General features: G+C 36.7%; 2 protein-coding genes across 5 annotated transcripts in view; one reads left to right on the top strand and one right to left on the bottom strand.

Annotated features, from left to right (window-relative positions):
* The window catches only part of LOC146462731 (uncharacterized), a 67,396-nt gene that overhangs the window by 23,202 nt on the left and 17,096 nt on the right, over positions 1-27,098 (top strand). For 3 of the 4 annotated variants that reach the window (XM_085085514.1, XM_085085512.1, XM_085085515.1), the window contains 2 exons: positions 14,315-14,410; positions 26,630-26,671. In XM_085085514.1, coding sequence (XP_084941640.1) covers positions 14,315-14,410; positions 26,630-26,671 — 138 coding nt within the window. The remainder of the gene's footprint in view (positions 1-14,314; positions 14,411-26,629; positions 26,672-27,098) is intronic. The other variant, XM_085085513.1, reaches the window with a different exon arrangement.
* Positions 84-6,429, bottom strand: LOC146462732 (uncharacterized). The gene is made up of 8 exons (XM_085085331.1): positions 5,247-6,429; positions 4,156-4,390; positions 3,706-3,814; positions 3,039-3,142; positions 2,679-2,794; positions 2,263-2,336; positions 941-1,215; positions 84-415 (listed from the first exon to the last, which is right to left on the bottom strand). The coding sequence occupies exons 1-8, from the start codon at positions 6,183-6,185 to the stop codon at positions 246-248; spliced, it is 2,022 nt and encodes a 673-aa protein (XP_084941457.1). The 5' UTR covers positions 6,186-6,429; the 3' UTR covers positions 84-245.

Below are 27,098 nucleotides of genomic sequence, written 5' to 3'. Positions count from 1 at the left end.
GGTGTGACACCCACCAGTTCAGTTTATAATCATTAAGTGCAAGCTGGCAACATGATTAGTATTTAAATTACACTGAACTGTCTCAGGTGCGACACCCACCAGTTCAGTTAATATTACGTGCAACCTGGTAGCATGATTAGTATTAGTATGGAAGAAAAAAAAAAGTGAAGTTTTTTTGTTATCATTACTCTTGGTCACACCACCTGAAGGACAAACCTACTCTGCCTTGTTTTTTCTGTGACTTATTAATTATGACATATGCTTACATCAACACGGGATTGGCAAAAGGTTACTCTGTTTAATATCAGGTTCTTTGCAGTGTTGAGGTCAGTGTAAGGCTTTTTCAGTTTTTCCAAGGGAAGTGCTTGCTCCGCAATGTCTTCAAGGTTTTGAAGTATTTCAAACTCAGTTGGACCTACAAAACAACAACAACAAAAACAATTTATTTAATGGTATTCCCACATGAGTACATGGTATTACTTAAAATTACAAAAGGGTTTCTCATTAAATTAAATAATTAACGTCTGTCTATAATCCAAAAAGTAAATAATGTAGTCTGGTTGGCAGTTGCTAATCACACAGACCACAATGTAATTAATGTATATCGTCAACACTCTATATTTAACGTCATAAATGTACATTACAGTGAGAGAGAAACTGGAAAAGTCTACAAACAATAAATAATACAGTCACACAATTATACAGTGTCTTATTAACAAAAGCTCTATCTTGTCAGTGGTCTCTCAGCAGCTCAGTGGTTGGCGCTTTTACCTGGTGTGTGGATAGACATATACATGTATGTTTGATTCTTAACAGAAACTAAGCTTTCCATTCAAGTGCATGACATCCTTTAGACAGTGTAATTACTAAACATGAATTATCCTTAACAACCTTCAATTCTTAGGACACTCCAAACTTCAATAATCAACACTGGACTGACCTGCCATCGAACTAACATGAATGTTATGTCTGGAAATAGCAGACTGCTGCTCGGCCTTCTTTTTTACTGATATCCGGTCTCCATGGAAGGACTCAGGACCATAATATTTAAGGGCAGCATTGGCCTCCTTTAATGAGTCGATTTTGTATGCAAGGAGACCAATAGAAGCCAAAAGCTGCTCCGTGTTCCGCATTTCCATATGCAATGCGCACAGCTGAATATGACTCAGATCCTCATCCAACAGAAATAGCAAATCGTCCCTAATACCAGTTGACCTAAAGACAAATATAAATAAAGTGATAAGTGATCTAACTTACTATAAGTTACCTGAAAAAGCTCAAAATGGTGATCAACACTCGAATGTGGTTTCTGTAGCACGTTTATGAATGGAATGCTTGCCCAGAGAAGGAATACCCTCTGCATTATATTACATGTTGAATTCTTTTGAGGTCCCATCACTCAACTGGGGTTTCAAAATTACTTTTAGGGTCAGATAACTAAAGCACTGGTCCGAGAAAAATAAACAAAAACCATAGACACAATCTACACAAGGAAACATATGAACAGAGGAAAATGATTGGTGTATTGGACAAAGAACAGCTGCCTTATAATTAAATTGTACCTAAGCTGAAGTTTGGCATTCTAACCACCAGGGCTGCAATGGTACACCGGTACACCATGATATTTCTTGTCAAGAGAATATTGATATTTAAACAGCATATCAGGGTATTACGACAAAATATGAAGTGTTCTGTATAAGCAATCAAAAATTGTTGTATTTTATCAGTCCTTACCCAAGTTGGTCATTTTAGCCATTGTATACTGACTTACGAAACAAAATCATGGAGAAGCAAAATCCATCCTTCTTGCAAAGCATTCGCATACTACGTATTATTCAAGATAGTGGACAAATAAACGTAGGCGTGATTCCAATGAGTTAACTAGTAAGATCAATTGGTCATTTGTCACATGCAATTTAGTGTATTGATTATGTATCGTTCAGTATCATATCGTGGCACTTTCATCGAGATTGCAGGTCAAGTTCGGTCAGCAGTGAGTTGACCAAGATGGCCGCAATTTTCTAAGCTCTGCTCGTTCCTTTTGAGTGTGTGAGCAAATATCAATGCTACCCACCTCAAATAGCCCTTGCTAATTTGGGTAAAGTTTCTCTAAAAATAAATTGTTGTTATTGTTGTTGTTGTATCGTTGCAACCCTACTAACAACTACATCCACAGCTTGAAAGCAGCTTTTTTTATACAAGCAAAGCAATGTTTCTGGGAAAGATAACAGTGCAAATGCACACAATGGTCTTTGTATATACCTTCCAATATTTGCTTTGCTGCGTAGACAATCCACACAAGTCTCATCTGGTGCCACATCATGACAAGAGCAGCCCTAAAAATATTTTGATTTCGTGAACCCTATTGTCAAGACCTCTTTGGTGTGCATTACATAATTATGTTCAGTGAATTTGAAATACAATGTACGAAAAGACATTCAAAACTTATAAACAATTGTTGTTTCATTGAGAAAATAGACAGTACAAGAAAGAAAACTTTTAGATACACATATAAACATATGTAGATATGTTGCAGAAAGTTGTGGAAAGCGTTTTAGAGAAGATTCTCTTTCTCAAATACATAAAGAAACATGATTGAGGTGTTACAGAGGTACATGTACACTAATCAACCCATTCATTAACTTGTGACCATGAAGAAATCCTTTCCAAACACTCACCCTGATTGCATCACAAATAAAGCAAAACTCTTTATCAATTCCACGTCCCCCAAGGCAAAATTTACTGTCATCCTTCTTGACAAGGAGAAGAAGCAGAGTCTTGTAATCCAAAGTAACTGAAAAGTAACAATATGAGAAGAAAAAATTTAAGCAATGAAAAATCAGTAAAAATATTCTGTGGCATTAGGGTGGATATATTCCCAGTGGAAATTTTCCCTTCACTGAATTAGATATCTTATCTATAATATGATATTGCTGTTGTAAGGTATTCATACAGTCACTGATTTTGAGCTGGTGGTCAATAAAAGTAATGTAACATTGGATATAAGCAAACACTAGTTACTGAAATATGAATCTTACCAACAAATTCAACACTAAAATGCTTCCCATCAACTAAAATGCCTTCCTCCTTCAAACGTTTCTTTTGAGCATTCACATCCTCTAAAAGAATCTTCAGATTTTCCCTGAATGTAAATAAAACAAACAAATATACATGTAGACTATTATGTAAATTTAATTTAAGTAAAATAATTAAAAAAGGATCAGTCATGGGTAAAATCATCAAAACAAGCTGGTAAGTTCACTGTAACTTCTAGATGCTGTGATAACTATTCTGCTATAATATACATGTACACAAACATGGCCCACCTTACCTTGCTGCTTACTGTAAGCTCATGCAGGTACCAACTACTTTTAGGCTAGAACCTACTACTCAGCCAACAGAGTAATGACCCTGGATCATTGTCACGTTAGTCTATAAGTGCAGACCCCTGTTACATGGGAACTTTTCCTAACGCCACAGAAAGAGACAGCCTTACAACCAAAACAAGTTGTAATTTCCACTGAAATGCAGAACATTACTTGTCATCTTTAATTTACATATTGTATGTGGGCACAAAGAAAAATGTTTCAAAAATTAAAAGCCCAAGGTGTGCATTTGATGGCTAGCATAATGGTGAACTGGATAATTTACTATATGCAAGTATATTATGGGTTAAATATAGATAGGAAGAACTATATCACATACCTGTTCTCTTTACAGTTTGCGATAGCCAAAGGGTACACAGACTTCGCACTTTGTGCAGAATTCACTGGACAAACACGGGGAACAAGTCCAATCAATATTTGATCTCTACCTGTTGATCGATGACAAATTGGAACATGATTTTAATTATTGATACAATATACAAATTTAACAACTTAATGCCCGACATCTAATGAATCTGTTGATGTATTAATAATTATTTCTTAAATAGTAACCTGTTGTTTGTAGTTTGATTTACTAAGGCAGTCAATAAATTAGTCATTCAGCTAGGTCAGTACAAATGTTTATTTTCTAAAATCAAATAGTTTGCAAAGGTTGGGAAATGTTTTGCAATATTTAAGTTACAATGTACAATTACCAAACAAGAGATACCAGATTAATAAGGAGTAGAAATGAAACAAGAGAAAAAAAAATATATAGAAAAATCATTACCCCAGAATGGTCTTCCATCTATTTTCAACATAAGTTGTAAAACTGGTGAATCCATTTTGTGCAGTCTTTGTTCCCTGATGAGCAGTTCAAGCACAGGGACTATATCGACTGCAAATCCTTTTAAAGGAAGGGCCACTCTTTTTACACCCATGTAGTCCCGGCAGACACCGAAGATTACTTTCTTGATTGCTTTCATTTGATTTGTGTTAAGAAGAACAGGGATGTCAGAAGATTTCTAAAAGGTAAAAGATGACAAGGAAATTGATTAACTTAGGTCAAACCTGCTGACCTGATTTTCCAATTCTAGTCAATAGTTCATCTTCATTACTAAGCAGATATTAGGTTGCATTTTGGAAATCAATGGAATCCAAACACGAAACAATCTTCTGTTTTGCCTTCAAATTAATCTTTATCAGCAAAACAAGAGAAAGAAAGGGTAAGATGGCACATGGCTCATTCCATTTGTATGCAAGCTTTATGCAAAGTGAACATGTACAGCTGATTCACAAAAAGTTTAACAGTGTGGTGTGGTCTCCTTTGCAGTGGTTTTATCTAAATTTTGTTTATATACTTTAGTTTGTAGGCCCAAATCAGCTTTTTAGCAGAATAAAGTATGTATGTATGTATGTATGTATGTATGTATGTATGTATGTATGTATGTATGTATGTATGTATGTATGTATGTATGTATGTATGTATGTATGTATGTATGTATGTATGTATGTGTGTATGCATGCATGCATGCATGCATACATGCATGCATGCAGGTAGGTAGGTAGGTAGGTAGGTAAGTAGGTAGGTAGGTAGGTATGTATGTAGTCGGGCTAAATACTGGTCACATTCCACAGGGCATAAAATAATAAAGAAGGACAAAAGTGCCTCCTAATTTTAATCACCATCCAAAATTGAGGAGAAACTGTTAAGTTTATCACCAATCAATAAAACAGTGACCTGTGCCTGTGACCTGTGAAATGTGACCTGCAGCAATTTTTTTTCAAAGAGCGTTGCGTGACATCCCCAAAAACGGCTCCAAATTCCCTCAACTCCAGTTATTATTTATAGGTAAAAAAAAACAATGTTGGTAAACTTACCCCAGTTCTTCCAAGCTTCGTTATGTTTATAACGGATTGCCAGGTGTTGCCTGAAATCCTTCCTTTGGTTTTGAAGTAAAGCAATACCCAATCGGGAACCCGCAAACTTTCCACGTACTTCACATACGTGTCCTCTCCCACCAAATCTTCCACAGCTCTCTTGACTCCTTTCTTCACGGAGACCTGTTCTACAACGTCATTTAGAATGGCCGTTGCATCTTCGTCACCAAAAACACACATGTAAGAAAGCACGGTTGAAAGAGATTCCCTGTGCTTGCTGCAGACTTCGTTAATATCGCTGATGACTGTTTTAGCGCGTTTTTCGACCATCAGTGATTTCTCCGGCGTGTCCAGATCGGTGCTTTCCGAAATTTCCTTTAGATTTGGCGAACTCTTCACAAAAACACCTTTAACGCCGCTAGAAGACGGTGTCTTAACTAGAGCAAGATTGGATATGCCGCCAGTGGTGTTCGTGTCGCTTACATTTGGCACCGGTGTTGACGGCATGGCCAAACGACGAGCTGCCCGCGGACGGTCATTCGAGGCTTCTTGAATACCTTCTCCCTCGGTGGTTATGGAGCTAAAATCTAGAGAGTTCACAAACTCTTTTAAACGGATTAACGATTCATCTTTTTGCAGTGAGCTTTTATCCTGACTTTGGCGCAATATCACAGCCAGCAAACCCAGCGATGAAGCCACAGTTTCCAAGTCAGAACTAGCTTTTCCACGATATCTATCGCCGTTGGAAAGCCACAAGGATCCCATTTCAACTTGCACAAATTCTTCCAAAAAACTTGAAACCACCGCGCTTCTTTTAAAATACTGGTTTGGGCTCATGCCACAAACAGTTTTGCTCAAAACATACCAATTCTTTCCCACAGAAAGTACCTTCGGATTGACGACCCGAGTGAAGGGAGTAAATCCCTTCCTCGGCGCCATCTTCTTCTTTTCCTGTTCGACGGATCGCCTAGCCACGTGTCAGATCACGAGGTGAAACAAGAAACTTTTGTTCTTCGTGAAATAAGAAACTGAAATGAGATACTATTGAGGAGATTAAAAGAAAGCGTTTTCCAGATGTCTTCGACAGAAGAGATGACAGATGAGTAACGCAGAATTTGAAGATTATAACGCCTTTAACAACCGCAGAGGAAAATCCCAGCGTGATGCAATACTTACAGTAGAAGTTACCTGCGTCCTCTCATGGGTATAATTATTTACTCTGGAAGCTCAAACTCAGTAGAAACAGAAATTTTGATTCTTAATTTTAAAAGTGACAAATGTATTTGTTACTAAAGCGGGCAGATCTTTGTGACTTTCTTTCGAACAAACTATTTTAACTCTATATCTTCATCAAGAAACCACAAACGCTCAAATTTGCTGCCTCCACCTGCCCTTTCATCCCACAAGCTTAGGAGCAATAACCGTTTTATAATTCCGGTGTGCAAGACCAATCGTTAAAAGAACGCTTTTATTGTTAGTCATTAGTAGTAGTATGTAGTTTTTTAAATAATGTCCTTTTTCCTCTCGCAGAGTTCTATGCATTCTTCTTTATTATATGTTACCTGTAATTATTAAATTTTTTCTATATTTTGTATATATATTTACGTTTTTCAGTTTCATACAATTTAATTATTTGTACACGCAATTCAGTCTTTGGACTGCGAAGTGTATTTGAATAAACGGTCTTATTGATTAATAAAATAAATTACCAAATGCCTACACTGTAATTGCAAGTGTAATGGCCTTTTATTTTCCATCACATTTTTTTTCTATTTATCATAGGGGTCTTGCAAACATCCTCATTAAATCCTTGAAGCTCATGAAGGATCCTGGCAAAGGTCTTTGCAAGATCCTTACTATCAAGGATCCTTTTAAGATCCGTCAAAGATAATTCAGCTTAATTTAAAAATCCTTTAGGAGCCCTAAGGATCCTGACAAAGATCTTTGCAAGATCTTCGAAGGATCCTTATTAAATTGTTGAAGATTTTGGCAAAGATCTCTTGCAAGATCTTTGAAAGGATCTTTTAAAGATTCTTCAAAGATCCTCATTAAATCCTTGAGGATCCTGGCAAAGATCTTTGCAGGATCTTCAAAAGGATCTTTCTAAGATTCTTTAAAGATCCTCATTAAATCCTTGAGGATCCTGGCAAAGATCTTTGCAAGATCTTTAAAAGGATCTTTCTAAGATTCTTTAAAGATCCTCATTAAATTCTTGAAGATCCTGGCAAAGATCTTTGCAAGATCTTTCAAAGGATCTTTGTAAGATTCTTCAAAGATCTTCATTAAATCCTTGAGGATCCTGAAGGATCCTTGCAAAGATCTTTGCAAGATCTTTAAAAGGATCTTTGAAAGATTCTTCAAAGATCCTCATCAAATCTTTGAGGATCTTGAAGGATCCTTGCAAAGATCTTTGCAGGAATCTTTGCAAGGATCTTACAAAGATCCTTGCAAGATCCTTACCAATTCCTTGAGGATCTTTGCAGATAGTATAACAAGATCTTGCATATGCAGGATCTTTGAAGATCTTTGGAGGATCTTCAAAGATCCTATAAGGATCCTTTGAGGATCTTTATCTTTAAAGATCTTTGGCAGGTCTTTGAAGATCTTTAAAGATCCTTGAAGATCCTGTGAGGTTTTTCACCAGGGAACTTTACAAAAGTGTCTAAAAGTATTTAACAGAGGGAGATCCCTCCGCTAATAGGGAACACCTAAGTAACAATTAAGTGAACATAAAAAAACTTAATGTAAAAAATTAAGATTGAAATAAATATCGCAATTTCTGTTACAAAAACTAAGAATTGCACATATTACGGCCCTTACACCGATCTTGTAGAATGTTCGATAAACTAAGCCTTAGTGTGTATTAAAAGCGCTAGTCTTATAGATTCTGAGGCCCTGCAAAAGTGCCATACTAAGAGCGGCTTGCTGTAAATGTCAACTGTACCCATGCAAGATAGAAAAATTCGATTTTCTCAAACTTTGCCATATTAAAGGGCTTTGCTGACTTGTTACAAAAATTGAACTTTGAAGTTGTTTGGATTTTTATTTTCTTGTCGAGACGAGGTTTAGTAATTTCCTCTCACTGCGCCCGAAATCGGTCCTGAAATTACACTTTTATCGAAGGTTAGCAAAACCAAAACGGAAACCGTACCAGCAAAAACTGATGCATGGCATTAAAATATCATCCTTCAAGGGCGATTTAGAGCTGTTAGGTCTTAATGAATTTCGATCCTGAATTTTTTTATGGAATTTCCAAAATTATGCCTCGCGGAAGTATTGCGTGACGTTCAATTTTGGCCAGATTCGTGGGCAAAAAAAATCGATCTGGTACATGGATTTACCTATCAAAACTATTATTACCGCCAAAAGTATCATTTTATCTTAGCTTTTATCGAAAATGTAGCTTGGGTAAATGAAACGGCAAATTGTGAGAGCGTGTTGAAAACAAGACACTCACGCTAATTGATTGGCATTTTGACCCGCCATGTTGCGAGTATTATCACGGTTAATTTATATAAAAAAGTCCAACTCTGTGTTAAATGTACGTAAAAGGTCTTTTGTGTCCATCAAATATCCGGACGATATATTATATCCCACATGTAAGTCAATACCAGTGCGAAACGACCATTTTTGTTACCAATTGTAAGTGTAGCGGTTTCATTTTGATTTGTTTACACAATGCCACAACCACATATCAGGTTATATAAACTGACAAACATTTCTCGAAAACGTGTGTAATACATGGGTTTGCCTATCGAAGCTATTATTCCAACTAAAAGTATGATTTGTCTTAGCTTTTGTCGAGAAACTAGCCTGGATAAATGAAATGACAAATTCTGCGAGTGTCTGCAGTCTTCAAACCAAAGTGCTCAAGCTAGTTAGTTTTGACCTTCCACGCCGCGAGCACTTCCCACTATCGCAAAAGGTTATCCAAAAACTGTTAGATGGTGCATTAAATGATGTGCGATGTCAGTTTTCGTCTGTGTAAATCAATATCAAGGTAAAATGACCATTTTCGTAGTTTTTTGTAATGCTTATTTTAAATTGCGAAGCCTAGGAATGCACGCAACATTATATCAGTTGATAAATCATTATCGACAAACAACTTGAGGAAAACTTATGACAAATTCTGGAAACTCAATATCTTGAAGTACTTCTTACCTCAGTCGAGGTTATCTGTATGAGATAATTGCAACATTTTAGCAGATTTAGTCGATGCGTATACGAAACATTCATTCAAATTCAAAACTGTTTCCTAGTTACACTATAACAGCGAGGCACAGGCTTCCCACGTATTTGTTACGCACTTTGTCCGATGTTATACTGTGGCCTTTCCCTCATACAGTCGAACCTCCCCTTGCAACCACCCCTCGTAAGCGACCACCTCTTTTGAGCCAAGATTCCAAAATATCCCCAGTCAAATCACTAAAGTTGGAACCTCTCGTAAGCGACCACCTCTTGTAGGCGACCGCGACCATTTTTAGAATTTTTTTTTACCACTCGTAAGCGACCACTTGTCACATATGCGACAAAAGTCTTCATATCTATCCCCTGTCAGAAGTTGGACAATTTACCTCTGTAACATTATTACATGTACATTCTTGGGTAGTTCAGGGGACATGAATGTCACAATCGGAGGTGTCCTGAAATAGACTTGTGCCATTCGCCGTATTGGATACTGAAATTATACTGGCAATATAATTTTCTGAAAGTTGAAAAACGTTATTTTGGCTACTGAAACCTCTGGAGTCTCCTTATGCTAATGAGTTGAAAATTTAGACCACCTCTCGTAAGCGACCACCTCCCGTAAGAGACCACCTACGCTCGACATTTTGGGCGGTCGCTAACGGAACGTTTGACTCTAGTAATATCAAACACCAACAGAAAAGGGTTCTCAAGTAACTTGGATCCCTCAGTTATACGTCCGAAGGATGGCAAACAACAATTACTCCTGTAGCGCGCGCTACACAATTACCTACATCGGGCTGACTTTCGCGTGATGCATTGTAACTGTTTCGCTAAGTAGCATCCTTTTTATTTTATTCTATTTTTTCTGAAACATTGAAAACGATAAAATGGCGACGGACAGGGTAATACCGCGTTCTCTGCTTAAGTGCGAACACCATGAACTCGAAGCAGCAGAGTTCTTTTTGTTAGATCACCATCTGACCCTAAACAGATCACGGTGCCTGGAACAAATAGTCAGTTCAAGATGTGTTTTGTCGATATCAAACACTCCTATAAGATAATAATATAATACTAAATCTACCGCACTGAACGTTACAGGCAAAAATTGGGAAAATAGGGCGAAGTAATGACTCATATCAATTCATATCAATGACTCATATCAAGCAAATAGTAATCTCGAGCCTTTTAGAGAAGAACTTTGTTGAACAGAGAATTTTGGTGGAGTGGCAGATTTGCTTCTGCATGAAAACTGCAAACGTTTCATCCATCAATCAGCCCGTTCCAAAACACTACAATCCGTAGCCTACCAGGTACCCGGAGGCTGTCTTCGAATCTCAGTACAGATATCTTCAATTACCCCCTTCTTCTCCTCCTCCTCCTCGAAGATTTAATTAAACAAATCGGTTAAAATTTATGGATTTAGCGACATACTCGTCCAAAGACGTGAAATGTAGATGGAAACGGGGGAAAAAAAAAGAAACAAACAAAAAATGAAACAAAATAAAACAACGGCAGAAAAGTCAGCTTTAATGTGCATATTCAGGGAGGGTCTCCTCGCCATTACCTTGACTTGTAAATTGAATGATTTCTTTTTTTTAGTAAGGCAAATAAATAATGATGATGATGATGATGATGAGGGTTGGGTGGGGAGAGCAGTGGGGAGTGGGTACTCATTTATCTAACCTACAGAGTTTGTCAGAACCAATGTGACTGTTTATAGATATAGTTTTTGATTTAGAACTCCAAGGTTAGGGAAGTACAAAATGTCGTTAGGGTCAGGGTTTGTTACAGCGCAACAAAAATGGTCGTTTTTCCCTGGTAATGACTTTAGTTAAATATGGGAGATGTTATATCGCTCGGAGCTTTGAGGGACACAAAAGACTTTTTACGTACATTTAACACAGAGTCAAGCTTTTTTATGTAAATTAATCGTGATAATAGCGGTGTATGACATTTGCAGACTGCATACCGCAGACCGCAGACTGCAGACTGCAGACTGTAAATTGTTTTCACCATTTGTAATTTGCGTACAGGACATAGTAGACTCACTGCAGCCTCCTAAGCTAAATTAGGTATATGATTAGTATGAGGACCGGAGTTTATCGATAAAACATCAAAACTTGCTAAAAATGACGTCTTGTTACATGTCTTTCTGAGGTATGTAAATTAAATTGCAGTTTATGTGAATTTACAAAGTTTTATGAATCTTACGATTAATTTCCAAAGGAATCCTTATTTCGAGGAGGCTTTTGTGACTGTGAGGACCCTGTGGCACCCTTATTCCCAGGCTTCTAAGAAAGTAAAAGAAAACACGGCGATGGTATGGCTCGTTTCTTTTTTTCTCATCGGGAACCCGAGCTATTGTTTTCTGAAGGAAGCATACTAAGTCGGTAAAAGACATTCCTAGTTTGTGCAATATCCCACCGCATTCTGAACTTTCTTTGCTGAAGAATTACTTAATAGACAAGTATTAGTCGGCTACTTGTTATTATCATACAACGATAACCTATTAAGAAGAAAAAGAAAGAATCGTACCTTGAATCCGTCGAAACCATTTCTTTCGAACCTGTACAGCCAAAGACAACTTGGGAACGAGGCTGTTGTAACTTTACGCGGGAAAAATCAACCTCGTACCCAGGGCCCCAGGACAAGGCTGCTTTCCAATTTTTTTTCTTTTTGACGTTGCTTTATTGATGATGACGTCATTTTTATTCTTTTGTTTTAATGTGTATTATTTTACAATTAACAGTCTGCAGTCTGTAGTCTGCAGTCTGCAGTCTGCAAATGGCATACACCGTGGGATACAATACTTGCAACATGGCGGGTCAACATGCCAATCAATGAGCGTTTCATTTACCCAAGCTACATTTTCGATAAAAGCTAAGATAAAATGATATTTTTCGGTTTCTGCTGGTACGGTTTCCGTTTTGGTTTGCTAACCTTCGATAAAAATGTACTTTCAGGACTGATTTCGGGCGCTGGAGAGGAAATTACTAAACCTCGTCTCGACAAGAAAATAAAAATCCAAACAACTTCAAAGTTCAATTTTTGTAACAAGCTAACAAAGCTCTTTACAGTCAACCCAGGTCACGCGTGAACAGTATTTCCAAGAATGAAATGAACATTCGAATTTCTCTTTGTAATGTCCGACGTGTGAATGGAATGTTGGACATTTCTCTGGAAATCGTTCCGAAAAAGACGCATTAAGGCCCGGTTCAAACGTCGCATTTCACATGTGCCGAATATAACTCTTATTTTAGTCGACTAAAATAATTAAATGCGGCATTTGACTCAGACGTCGAATTTAATGGTGCCGAATTTAACTCCGTCCGCCTTTAATGATTTTGTTTCCGAGCAACCAGTTGACGAATGCGGTTTGTTTGCAGTAATATCTTTATTGCCAACATTGTGCTGAAAAGGCGCGGGTCGAGTTAAAGCCAAGATGACTCGTCTTGGCCTTCACTCGACACGCCCTTTTTCATCGTTTCATTGAAGCACGTCTCACGATATGCCACAGATTTTCCTCCTTTCCACCCAGGAGTGTCCTTTTCATTTTCCAACACCGAGCGCCTCATACAATAATAATTGCTACACGTCAAACAATTATATTTTGTTTTTAACTGCACATTCCTTCGCTTCCCGCCATTTTTTCAAAGTGCTGTTTCATCCTCGTTCCCAGAGCCTACGATCTTTTGGTCAGCGGTTGGATCGTAGGCCCTGGTAACAGCCATTACCGGATGTCGTGAATTTCACAACATCCGGTAGCGCACGCTCAGTGTGATAAATTACCATTGCGCTTGCTCAGTATTATTATTGCTCAGTACTCCTCAGTATTAGGAAGTAAAGACAAATGCGCAGAAGCGTAGCATTTTTCACCTTATAGCGCATCAGGTTTTCGACAGCCAATGAAAAAAAGATATTTTTGGATGGACCCAGAGCCACTTGTTCATTAATTAAGAAAAAAAAAAACGTTGGGGCTCTGGGGACGAGAATGAGTGCTGTTTATAATCTTCTGCGCATGGCATTTACGGATTGTGGTTACAAAATGAATAATAATGATTTACTATAATTTATGTATTATATTCGGCACATTTGAAATGCGACGTCTGAATCAAATGCCGAACTTGAGTCGAATATTCGACTGTTTTAGTCGCAGATTCGACATAAGTCGAATTTAATTCGAAACTGTCGAATTTAATTGATTCAAACGTCGCATTTCACATGCAGTTAATTCTCGAGTTTTATTCGGCACATGTGAAATGCGACGTTTGAACCGGGCCTAACTGAAAAAAAGATTCAAAATACTTGGGAAACAATTGTTATTCTTGAAATATTAAATTTTGCAATGTAAAGAAAAATTCATAGCTTTATGGCGTCAATAAGCTAGGGAAATTTATACAGGAACTCTGAAATCTCGTTGGCGATTTTCAAAACTGACATGTAAATTTCAAAACTCCGTTCAAATTTCAAAAATGTTGTTCACGCGTGACTTGGGTTGACTGTAATATGGCAAAGTTTGAAAAAATCGAATTTTTCTATCTTGCATGGGTATAGTTGATATTTACAGCAAGCCGCTCCTAAGTGGTAATACGTGACGTGAGGAAAAACTAGGTAGACCTTAAGAGGCGACAACAACCTATAAATACGCACGTTAACGTCATAATCTTCGAACAAACGTTCTCATCTTCTCGACGTCTAGGCGAATTACTCGATCCAAACAGCATGTACATGTACAGTAACTCTGTTCATGCAGTTTGTGCTTCCTGTTTTGCTTCCTGTTGTCATTTTAGTTGTTCATCAATTCTTCCATTAATTAGTTTAGCGTTTGTAATCATTTATATGTACTCCTTACTAACCGTTTTGACTGTTTCCTTTTTTAGGTTAAACAAAGAGAAAAAGGAACACAAAGAGCTCTCTGAACTCTATGCTGATATCTTAAAGAAAAAAAGCACCGAAATTTGGGACTTAAAACAGAAGTAAGCAATTAAATCTTGCATATATTGTACTTTAATTTTTTTTCTATCTTAAGTAAAAAAAAGCTGTGAATACTTGTCCGCAATTCATTTCCAATTCATATCCCATTCATGTCTCATACTATTTTGGTGATTCAGTAGCTACATTCATGATGAACTCCTTAAAAATCTCCGTCTTATCGCGTGGAAATCTCTAATACAACGAATCATCCGCGTTCTTTATTCCTACAATGCCGACACAGGCAAACAAACTATTATATAGATTTAGGTTTAAGCTGCTTGTTAAATCTTGTAGGTAGCATTTACCAAAAGTGTCGTCTTGGCTCGTAAGGTAAAATATGAAATATCGATCGTATGATCTAAAGAATCGTCATGCAGATCGTTGCAATGAATCCGATGCTAATACAACCTGGGATTTCTTAAACTTTACTCGCAATTCAAAATTACTCTTTCAAAATTTCTATTTTATTCTAGTGTTTTATAACATTTCTAATTGTAAGTAATCGTTTAGTTGTTTATGTCTTCAGTTTTTTTATTTAATAGAGGGCCACTGGAGTATCAGTTTCCTTACTGTCATGTGCTACCCTCTTAAAATAAAGTCCATTAAAATTGAATTGTATTGTATTGTAAAATAAGTAACAATGAAACAAAGAATTGTCTCATCATCTATTTTCTATGCATTTCATAAGAATGGAATATTAAATAATATAGTAAAGCTTCGCTGACCAAAACTAAATAAAAAAAAAAAAAAAAAACACCGATTGTACGAAAAGTACAATTGTCGAAAAGTTCTAAGGCACTTTACAAAATGAGAAAAAAAAAATACAAAAGCAAGGTTGCTAAAAATATGTACAAAAGTTGTTGAAACAAGCGTTAAGAACATCAAGTGTACCTAATCTCATTAATCACTGATGTTGTGGCCTCAAGGGCCTTTCCTTGGTTTTACGTTGTGGAGACTTCTTTAAGCTTTAAAACTCTCCTTCCCCTTGTATAAGAAGTTATCTTAACGATAGTATCGCGAACGAGATTTGAGAGTAAACCGGTGATTCGAAATTAAATAATAATAATAATAATAATAATAGTAATAATAATAATAATAATAATAATAATAATAATAATAATAATAATAATGCAGATACAGATACAGAAATCATTTATCACAAGCTCACTCAACATTGCCAGGCGCTTTAAGCTTTTGAAATAGTGGACATTAGGCGTTTTATTACACTTTTATTTTTATTTATTTTTTAAGTGTTTTCATCGCGATTAACAGAACTTTTAGTATTTAGATTGAGGATTTTATGGATGGTAAATAGTTGTAGAATTTAATTGCTAGGATTTTTATGATTAGAAGTTCGGAGTTTAATTGTATGGACTATGGTCGTTACATTGATTGGCTACGGCTGGCCGCCCAATCATTGTTTAGGTAATCTGGGCATCCAGAAGTTTTTACTGCCATTTTATAATAATAATAATAATAATAATAATAATGATAATGATAATGATAATGATAATGATAATGATAATGATAATGATAATGATAATGATAATGATAATGATAATGATAATGATAATGATAATGATAATGATAATGATAATGATAATGATAATGATAATGATAATGATAATGATAATGATAATGATAATGATAATGATGATGTTCCTCCGTCATTTCCTTACTGTCATTTCCTTACTTTTCGTCATTTCCTTACAAGAAAATTGTCATTTCCTTACAGTAAGGAAATGACAGTGTCATTTCCTTACAAGAAAATTGTCATTTCCTTACAGTAAGGAAATGACAGTGTCATTTCCTTACAAGAAAATTGTCATTTCCTTACAGTAAGGAAATGACAATGTCATTTCCTTACAAAAAAGTGTCATTTCCTTACCTCAATTTTGTCATTTCCTTACAAGTAAGGAAATGACAATTTCATTTCCTTACCACAAATTGCATTCTCCTTACATTGTCATTTCCTTACAGGAACATTTTTTCTTTTTGATGGGGAATCATTAATAAAGACACTAGTTGCAACGACTTACCTGTTTGTAGTAATTTCTGACTAACATTATCTTCATTCAGTGCTTTTTGATAAAATTATGGCCCGTTTCAAATCAACGATTGGTCAGCTTTCATCCAGTAAGATGCCATTATTTACAATAGGTTTTCTCGTTCAGTTTTTGGCAAAAGTAAGAGCTGATATCATTATAGACCCTGGCAATAAATATAGACTAATAGTAAAATACGTTGGATGTGATTATATCAGGGGCACCCAACGGATTGTTTCGGTAAATCATCTGTTCGAAAGGCCCTTAATCCCCTGCAATTTTCTGTAGGGAATTTACACCTCGAACGTTCGTGATATAGGAAATTTAAGGCCTTAAAAGTGTTTTTGGATTGATAAAAATGTCGTTTCGGATAGCGAAAAAAGGTCAGCTAAGATTTTCGGAAAGTAAATAAGACCTAAGGTTTTCGGAAGAAGGACAAAAATGCCCTAGTAATTTCGAAAAGAATCAAGTTCCCCTAGAATGCCCGAACAGATAAAAATATTATAGCGCGGCCTGAAATGAACTTACAGAGCTTTAAAGGTACTCCGGATAGCCTAAAATAGCGTGTCAAAGGATCTGATAGAAGACTGTCGTTGGGTGCCCCTGATTATATTTTACACAATACAACTAAATAATAATTGCAAAGCTGTGCCTAAATGAAATCAACAAATTAAAGTTAAAACTACTCCTGTATACGAATTCGAACATGATAGTTAAATGGCTTTTTCCGCGCATTCAATTGATTGTTATAAAGGGCAATCTGAGGTGGAATTTTTTCCTTGTCCTTCAAAAGAATGAAATAATTTAGTAAAGCCAAGATAAGCCAATGAAACGTAATGCAAGCACGCTACTGGGGGCATTGCATATTGGCACTGTCGCAGTTGGAACCGAAGACTCGGGCAGTTGAAAACCTTGCAAGATTGGATACATAAGTTTCTATACCCCAGTTCTCAGTGAAGGGTTTTGTTTTACTGAAACTGATAATAATAAATTTGATAAAAAAGAGAAAGGCAGAGAGGTTGTAACTGATGTCACTGCGCTCACCAAAAAAAAGAAAGAGAAAGAGCGACAAAGACGGCAATGTTGGTACGGAAACAGAATCTACCGACTGTTCTGAGAGTTAGGAATCTAAGTCAAAGAGTTCCGAAGACGACCCTGAATACGACCCTGCTCAGGAAAAGGTTTTTCGAAAAGGATCAAATAGACGTAGACGACATGTCAACATTCGGCTCAGATTCTTAGGGCATTGAAGAAGAAGCAGCAAGCCGAAAAAGCGATGCTAAATGGGAGGACTAGCTATTACCAACAAGCCGAAATGCACCACAGTCTTCGAGAGAAATCCCTTGGCCAGTTCTATAGGTTCCAGCGTCACATTGCGGGTGGGGAATCACCTGTCGCAAAAGCACTTAACAACACGAGGCACGTCCATATTATACTCCAAGAGTTGTACTCACATGGAACAGGTTTGGATTGCTTAGCGCGGGACAAGTCCTTTGACATTTGGGACAAGTGGGTCAGTCCAAGACTAAGAAAAAAAAACCCTTAAAGGAACCACCATCAGGCTCTAATTCCGTTCCTTGGAGAGCTTTTCCAAGTTGGTCAAGGAATATAAGAATCCAATCGAAGACGAAGACGAGCAAAAAGATAGCAAACTGACAAAGAGTGGGCTACTTTTTGTCGCTGGTCCCTTGGGAGGCCTAAAACATGTCTCAGAGGACGTTTTAGGACACACTGATTCCATTGGAAGCTTTTAAAAGAATATTTTCTTGCGTCCGAAAATCGACATTTTTCCAAAGGGTAGGACCAGGGTTTTTGGTCAAATATTACCAAATTTTAAGTCGGCATTTTTTACTTGTTTATGTTCCTAGGGATCTCGGTATATCATAAAACTCCCTTGGGAATCAATTTTAAGTGCAAATAACGCCCTGAAAAATACTTTTCTGTTTAACTCTCATCCTGACTTTATCTATTGAGGGCTATTTCTTTGTCCCTGGTCCCTTGGGAAGCCTAAAAAGTGTCTCAGGGGACGTTCTCGGGCACACTGATTCGATTGGAAGCCTTTAAAAGAATATTTGCATTGAGTCCAAAATCGACTTTTCCCAAGGGGTAGGTTCAGGGGTTTTTGGTCAAAAATGAGCCAGTTTTGAAGTTTGATCATTTTTGAGAAGTTTGAACTCTGTTAAAATAAAGAAGCATCTTTTTTTGCAAAGGTATTCTTACCCGTTGAATAGATGTCAGTTTCATTTAGATTTCATGTCTCCATCTTTAGGTCTAAGGGACTTTTTTATGTTTGCACCTTTAAGTGTACACCATTGTTCTCGTTAAATGTTATTTTTGCTAAAACACACGAGCCCCACTACTCAAAACTGGCATCCTACTGTGGTTTCTATTCTAGACACCTGTTTTAAACCCTTTCTAGGCCGGGGGAGGGGGGGGGGGGATTCTGCCCGCTTTGACTTTGAACCTTTATAACTTTTTAACTTTTTTAACATGCAAGCAAACACCACCAAACTTAGGAACTATTTTGAAAACTTGCCTTGGAACAAATCAGTATGGTCGGTAAATGATCTTGACATTTGACGTTGCCATGGTAACCAAATTTTTCACAATTTTTACAAAATTCTAGCTCCGCAATTGCTTGGAAGGATTATTTTTCAGAGAAGCATAGTAATTACGATTACATCATTCCAGTAAATATCAAGAAACAGGACTTTTCTTAAAACGTAAAATCTTCCTGACCATGATATTCTGAAAACTGTCATTTCCTTACCTAAATTGAGACCAATTTCGTTTGTAAAAAGATCAGAAATGAAAAAGAAGCCACGACAATGAGGCAAACCTTGCGTCTCCTTCGGTGAATACTTATTATGGATGTTAACTCAAAGTTCTCTTTCACAAGGCAAAGATATCAACCAACACAGGAATTGTCATTTCCTTACAATTTTTACAGAAAACACAGTTACCTTTCCTTCGCTGTGAAGTAAAAATATCAAAAAACAGGACTTTTCTTAAAACGTAAAATCTTCCTGACCATGATATTCTGAAAACTGTCATTTCCTTACCTAAATTGAGACCAATTACAACCTTACAATTTTTACAGAAAACACAGTTACCTTTCCTTCGCTGTGAAGTAAAAATATCAAAAAACAGGACTTTTCTTAAAACGTAAAATCTTCCTGACCATGATATTCTGAAAACTGTCATTTCCTTACCTAAATTGAGACCAATTTCGTTTGTAAAAAGATCAGAAATGAAAAAGAAGCCACGACAATGAGGCAAACCTTGCGTCTCCTTCGGTGAATACTTATTATGGATGTTAACTCAAAGTTCTCTTTCACAAGGCAAAGATATCAACCAACACAGGAATTGTCATTTCCTTACAATTTTTACAGAAAACACAGTTACCTTTCCTTCGCTGTGAAGCCATTCCTTTGCGACAAATGCTAGATTTCTTTGCATGGCCTTTAGTTGTGTATGTCTGGCTTTCAGCACCTACTATGGTGAAATTATATGATTCAAATCTAGCGCGGTGGAGGGATTTGTACTTGTGAGTTATTTTTGGTTGAAAATTGAACACCTATAGTGCTTTGCAATGCAAGAGGATTGCACTAATGACAATTAAGTCTTATGTGTCAACGAATGTAGTATTAATAGGCAAGAACAAGTCTTACATTTATAGGTAGGTCCGAGTAGTTGAGTGCTTTTTTTTTTTTTTTTTTTTTTTTTTAATTTGCAAAACACAAAAACTGCTTACATTACTTACAATACAGATCTCTTACACCACTAACCTTACAATAACTCTACTTTCAAGATACAACTTACATTACTTACATTACAATACTTACTCAACTTAAAATACGGTACAATGCTTATTCTACTTACATTACAGCACATTACATCATTTATTGACAAAATAATTTTTTCATCGGTTTCCACTTACTTAAAATTTTATCGTGATGAGAAAAGTCACGTGCAAATTTTTCAATATTGTAATGAAACTTAACGTAGCTCTGTACGCCAGCGAAATCGGGTTCACGTCCTTCCATTTTGCATTTGTATATGAAAAACTTGACTACTAAAATAATACAATTAATCGCATTCTTATAAGGCATACAGTTTGTATAGCCCAAGAGAACAGATTCAAGAGAAAATTCTATTTCAATGTCTGTTACCGACCAGATCCAATTTGCGAGGGCGATCCAGAGGTGGGATATCCGGTCACAGTACCAAAAAAGGTGCTCTATGGTTTCAGGTTTACTGTCACAAAAAAAGCAATTATCGTGATCCTTAATACCCATTTTCATTAACAATACATTTGTGGCAATAATTCTATGGAATATCCTATATTGAAAGCTTCTCAGCTTACTAGCACTCGTGCATAAGAAAGGGATACTGTAATAGGTAGACCAATCCTCTACAGGAGATGGTAGATATTTATTCCATTTACGCTGCACCTTAGTTGGCTGTGTGGCAACCGATTTTCGCAAAGCGTCATAAGTAAAGCTGGTCACCTTTTTTGTCTTAAATAACCTATCTATATTTTGGGATTTGACCACAGGTAACCGTTTACCAAACTCTCTAATCTTTGACTTCCATGAACTTGGAATTGCGCACATAATACCATAAGCTTGTAAAAAGGTACAAGTTAGGCTAAACTTATTAATCAATTTGGTTGGTGACATAAAAATGCCGGATTCGTCTACAAGATCATTGACGTAACGTAAATCTTTTTTGTACCACGACTTATAAAACACAGGTTTATTTTTTATCTTAATAAAGACATTATTCCATAGTGGCTGTGACAGAAGGTCACCGGCTTCTACAGTTTCCTGAACATAATCTGCCCATGATTCAACTACATTCCTCCAGAAAGTATTTGTCCCAAAAGAGCAAGCCAGGCGTGATAATGATCTTTTGTTTAGTAACCAGACATCATTCCAGTAAAGGTGATCGGAAAGCAGGAGCCTTTTCCAGTCTGCCTGATAATTTACGTCCCACACTTTCTTAACCCAGGAGATCTTCAGAACCTTGGCAAATGATCGAATATCGGTCATCTTCAATCCCCCATCATCTACATCATTAATGATTGTTTTCCTTGCTATTTTATCACTCTTTCCATCCCAGATAAAGGAGAAGAAGAGTGTTTCTAATTCTTTAAGAAAAAAGGCATTTGGAGTAGGAAGTGTTGTTAAGAGATGAACAAATTTAGATACTGCGAGAGACTTAATTACCTGTATTTTGCCTATGATACTCAAAAGTCTCCAGGACCACGAGTCTAAAAGTTTTCTGACCTCCTGTAGCTTTATTTTGTAATTGTACTCCACTATTTGCTGGGTTTCAACAAAAAAAGTTATCCCTAGGATGTCAAAAGGTTCATTAAATACCCATGCTAAATTTTTCTCCGGAAGTAATATGACCTTCGAGAATCTCTTACTACCCAGCCATACCGCCTTAGTTTTTTCTACATTCACCTTCAGACCTGAGCACTCTCCAAAGAGCTCCAAGGTGTCTAGGCATTGGGAGAATGAAGTTTCAGTTCCATCTAAAAGGAAAAAAGTGTCATCCGCATACTGTCCAAGTAAAAATTCTTCATTATTAACAGTGATGCCCTTAATTTGACCGTTTTGTTTTATTGCATCTGCGAGAAGTTCAGCACAAATAATAAAAAGGTATGGTGACAGGGGGTCTCCCTGTCTAACACCTCTTGAGACCGAAAAAGAATTGGAGCAATGACCATTGTATAAAATGGAGCTATTAATATTTTTGTAAAAGGTTTTAACCCACCGCCTTATAGACTCTCCGAAATTAAAAAACTTTAAGGCTCCGTCAAGAAAGTCCCATTCTACCGAATCGAATGCTTTTTCAAAATCAATTAATAACAGTAAGCCCTCTTCGTTGTTAGAATTTAGTTTATCTATAATATCATAAATTAGCCTTGTGTTTTCGGCCATAGACCTGTTTTTTAAAAAGCCTTTTTGGGTGTGTGAAATGATGGATGGGAGAACCTTCTTAATACGATTTGCGACAACAGCTGAAGCTATTTTATAATCAACTCCAAGTAAAGATATCGGCCTCCAATTTTTCAGATAGAACTTTGTCTTATTTGGTTTAGGTAAGGTAGTTATAAGCGCGCTTCTCTGAGTGACCGACATTTCGCCAATGCTATATGAGAAATTAATTGAACGCACTAAATAATGGCTGAGGTCATTCCAAAAAAATTTATAAAATTCCACGGTAAAACCGTCCATCCCAGGACTTTTTCCATCACCCATAGCTTTTAGGGCATCTAAACATTCTTTAGCAGAAATGTTACCCTCACAAGAGTCCTTTTCTTCAGGAGTCAACTTCACCCTTATATTATCTTGATTGAAAAATGTGGCAGAATGATCAGCCCTGAATTCAGTTTTCCTGGAGGTATAAAGCTTTTCATAAAAACGCTCCTGCTCCCTAATTATATCTTTTTGGTCTGTGATTTCGGTAGCATCCTCTAAAACTAGCTTAGGAATTAATTTGTTTGTGTAATGTCTTTTCTCCAGATTCAAGAAGTATTTAGTGCTTTTTTCACCCCTAGTTATCCAATTAGCTTTTGACCTTATAACTATACCACGCATTTTATGCTCTCTCAGTTCTTGTAACTCATTCTGTTTTTGGGCGAGTTTCCTTTTGGTTGTTTCACAGGGAGATTCATTTAAACTCTGCTGAAGAAAATTTATTTCCTTTTCTAGAAAATTTTCAGTCTTATTTTGCTCTTTTTTCTTCCATGCTGCATAAGAAATAGTTTTACCCCGAATTTGAAGCTTAAGTGTTTCAAACAAAAGTTGGTCATTAATGGAAAAAGTATGGGACTGTGGATTTTCTATGTCACCATTAATTTTGTATTCATCTACAGTCTCATTTATACAATCCTTGACAAGTTTCACATATGCCGGATCTGACAGTAGAGAATTATTGAATTTCCAGAACCCTCTGCCCCTTTCCTGATGTGTAAAAATCATATTCATAACTACTAACGAGTGATCCGTGCGATAGCCAGCATTGGTTTGAATTGACTCCACTAGACCGGTTAAATCAGTAGACAAAAGAAAATAATCGAGTCTTGCTTGTTTTAAATTACTGTACGCACTCCAAGTATAACTACGTCCAGTTGGTTCCTGGTCTCTATAGACATCGCCCAACTCGAAAGTATCGATTAAATCCAGCACAGATTTTTGAGCCTTCGGATTGTTTTCCTTTGAGTAATTTATCGTGTCATTATGGTAATTTAGCACCACGTTCCAGTCCCCGCATAATATAATAGGTTGATTTGACAGTTCCCAATTGATCAGATTTTCTTTCAGGTTTGTAAAAAATTCGGGCGAGTCAGTGTTCGGACCATACAGAGTAACCAAAGTGCAACGTTGCTGAAAAATGGAAATATCTAATACGATATATCTGCCTTGTTGATCGCTAATTACATTGTGCAGCACATATTCAAATGTATTGTTAAATAGAATAACAACTCCGCAACTTTTGCTATCTAAACTGCTAAAAAACGCCTCATAGCCCCATTGGGATTTCCACCTTGCTTGTTCTCTTTTGCTATTTTGGATATGCGCTTCCTGTAGACAATATATGTCAAGTTTCTTTTGCCGAAGCCAATTAAAGACGTCTTTTCTCTTTTTTTCATCTGCTAAACCTTTACAATTCAATGTCCCGATCTTCAATCTGTTAATTTTATCCTCACTGAATTTAAATGTTATGATCTGTTAATCTTGCATACTTATTACAACGCAAAAGGGTAGAATTGATTTGCTGGCACAGAGCAAATGCTACAATAAATATATATATTTGCATATGTAAGACGAAAACAGATTGAGACTTATCAATCCAGAACAAGAACAAACAGACACTAAACAAACACAACAAGTAGCGTCCTGTTAGCGATTGCAGCTTCTGGCTTATAGTAATGATGTCCTGTGCTGCGACTCGCGCGTACTAGAAGTACTTAAACAAAAAGTTAATAGCGACATAATTATTAGATATGCTATTCTTGAAATTAGCTTTTACTCAGTAAGACAGGCAATAACTTAGCTTTTTCCATAGTTCAACCCGATTCTTGAACCTGACCAGCCACGACTAGTTGAATGAATGGGGCCTTCTGTAGATACTTTAATTTCGCCTCCTTTTGTTGCTGAAAGGGAAGCTCCCATTTCTTCTTGAGAAGTCGGCCTCTAAGCTTCGAGAGCTCTGGTGGTAGATCGACCATCACTCCATAACCTGATCCTTTTGGGAGCTTCTTGGCTAGATTAAGAATGTAATCCCGCTGTTGCAGGTCGACAAACCTGACGATGATCGACTCTTTAGTTGCGTCTCGGCTTCCTCTAATTCTATGGCACGCAGCGAAATTAATATTTTTCACTTCACCTGGATCCATCTTGAGTGTAGTATTGAAGAATTCTTGAATTTTGTGTCTTGTAGCTTCAGAAGTTTCTTTTAACTCCCCGGTTATACCGTGAAAAATGAGATTCCATTTCCTGCCCCAAAGATTCAGGGCAAGAAGTTCGTCGCGTATAGACTTGTCGCGCTTTTCAGCCTCTTTTATTATCCCGGGTATCGTACTTTCCTTCATCTCCAACTGCTCATTTTCGAAGTGTGACATCGCCTTCTCCAATTCCACGACTCGGTCGGTTGTTTCCTTGAGTTTCTCACGAACCAGGCGGAATTCTGCTCCTATATTTGTGTGAAGTTTCGCGAAGCATTTCGAGATGTCCTTTAAGTCTTCGACCCTATAAAGTTCTTCGAATGAACACGTGTTAGATGGAGTTTCCGACATTTTCGCTTGAAAAGCTACCAATTTGCTTCTTTCGGTCTCTCTAACCGACCCAAAGTGCTATTACAATGTTTTTGCGCTATTTATGTGGTGGAATACGCGCGGTCTAGCCAGAACTAAGCGGAGCTCTAAAATCCACGTCTATCCGCCATTGTTGAGTGCTTAATACAAAAAAGATACACGAATGTAAAGTTCCTTGAATTTAGAATAAAATTGTCATTTCCTTACCTTTAAAAACAAGAAAAAAATTGTCAAAAATTGGTAAAACGTTCGAAAGTGCTTATTTCTTAGCTGGCACTTTCATTCGTCCCAGCCTTTCTAGAAAACAAGCAGGACTTGTTTATCATCCAATCTGCGGTTCAATTTGAAGAAGAAAACGATATTCTAGAAACTGTCATTTCCTTACCTATTGAACATTTCGTCTTAAAACCTTTATTACTTCTATAATACTCGTGCCATTTACATGATAACCTCATGGAATGTAGCATACATTGATAGCTATTATGTCAAAAAAGACCAGGCATTATCATCTATTTTTAGCCCTTCTAGAGACATTTAACTCAAGAATGGCAATTCCGTCTTGAGGTTGACTTTGAAACCTGTCCTAGACATTATACTTGCACTAGATTTTTTTTTCGTCAAAAGGTCGCTTTTCTGAAACATGGATGATAACGTGGGGAATACAAATGAAGCTTTGGGGAATGACTTTATCATCTGTTAGGCAAATTTGCAAAGTTCTAGCAATTTTTCTTCCTAGATTCCCCAATTTTCGTCATTTCCTTACCTTTTGGAAATTTCAATACGCCATTTGTCGGTGGCAGTTGAGGCAACATTGCTGTTCTTTTAGCACAGATAACATTGGCACCAGAAGTTTGCTTGGTAAAAAAATTAGGGGTTTCCCATGTAAAATGCACATTTTACAAGCGATTTTATGATTATCATGAGAAAGGTAAGGACATGACTTTTCAGGAACATGATAATGATAATGATAATGATAATGATAATGATAATGATAATGATAATGATAATGATAATGATAATGATAATGATAATGATAATGATAATGATAATGATAATAATAATAATAATAATGATAATAATAATAATAATAATAATTATCATAATATTGTTTTGACGGAAAGTGTATCGATGACCGTCTCAAAATTGTTCCAATTCATCTGCAGTTGACGTTCGATATGGGATTTACTCCATAATTTTGCAGCGTTATTTTGTTTTTGGAGTCAGCGTTGCCATTACCGTGGTCCTTTAGAATGGCCGTTGATAATTTCGTGACGTTTTCTGCAACAACAATGTAAAAAATATAAGACAAAAAAATATTGAACTAACCATCTTGAATTCAAACACAGGTGCAAAAAGGGAGAGCAAGAAGTGCTTCACTACGCAAATAGGTTCGAACTTTTCTGTGTTTTACTCTCTTGCTAGTTAACTGTGGTTATGGAATTGCCAGTTCGTCGAGCAATTTCACTATCCAGTAAACAAAACAGAGGCCAGAGGCAAAAGAGCCACTTTCTTTGACCCGGAATAATGACTAAGGTACAAGCACAAGGGAATGGCAGGGAGTTTCGACTTTTGTAAAGGACTTTTTTAAGTAAACAGAGAGTCATTTGGCAAAAGATACGACGCTCTGTTGATTTCCACTTTTGAATCCCTTGTTCGCTATATTACCATATTGTGTTAATTAGAGACTTCGCCACAATAAAATTGTTTTGTTTTACGATCGAGGAAGAGTTTAAGTATTGGAGATCTTAGTTAACCAAAAAGAGGAAATAGCTTTCCGTTTTCGATCAGCCACTTTAGGCTAAAACAACGCAAAAC

Source organism: Pavona decussata, unplaced genomic scaffold, assembly GCF_977016875.1.
Source record: "Pavona decussata unplaced genomic scaffold, jaPavDecu1.1 SCAFFOLD_186, whole genome shotgun sequence".
Lineage (NCBI taxonomy): Eukaryota > Metazoa > Cnidaria > Anthozoa > Scleractinia > Agariciidae > Pavona > Pavona decussata.
The sequence above is the reverse complement of the archived record's forward strand: the minus strand, read 5'-3'. Positions and strand labels throughout refer to the sequence as shown.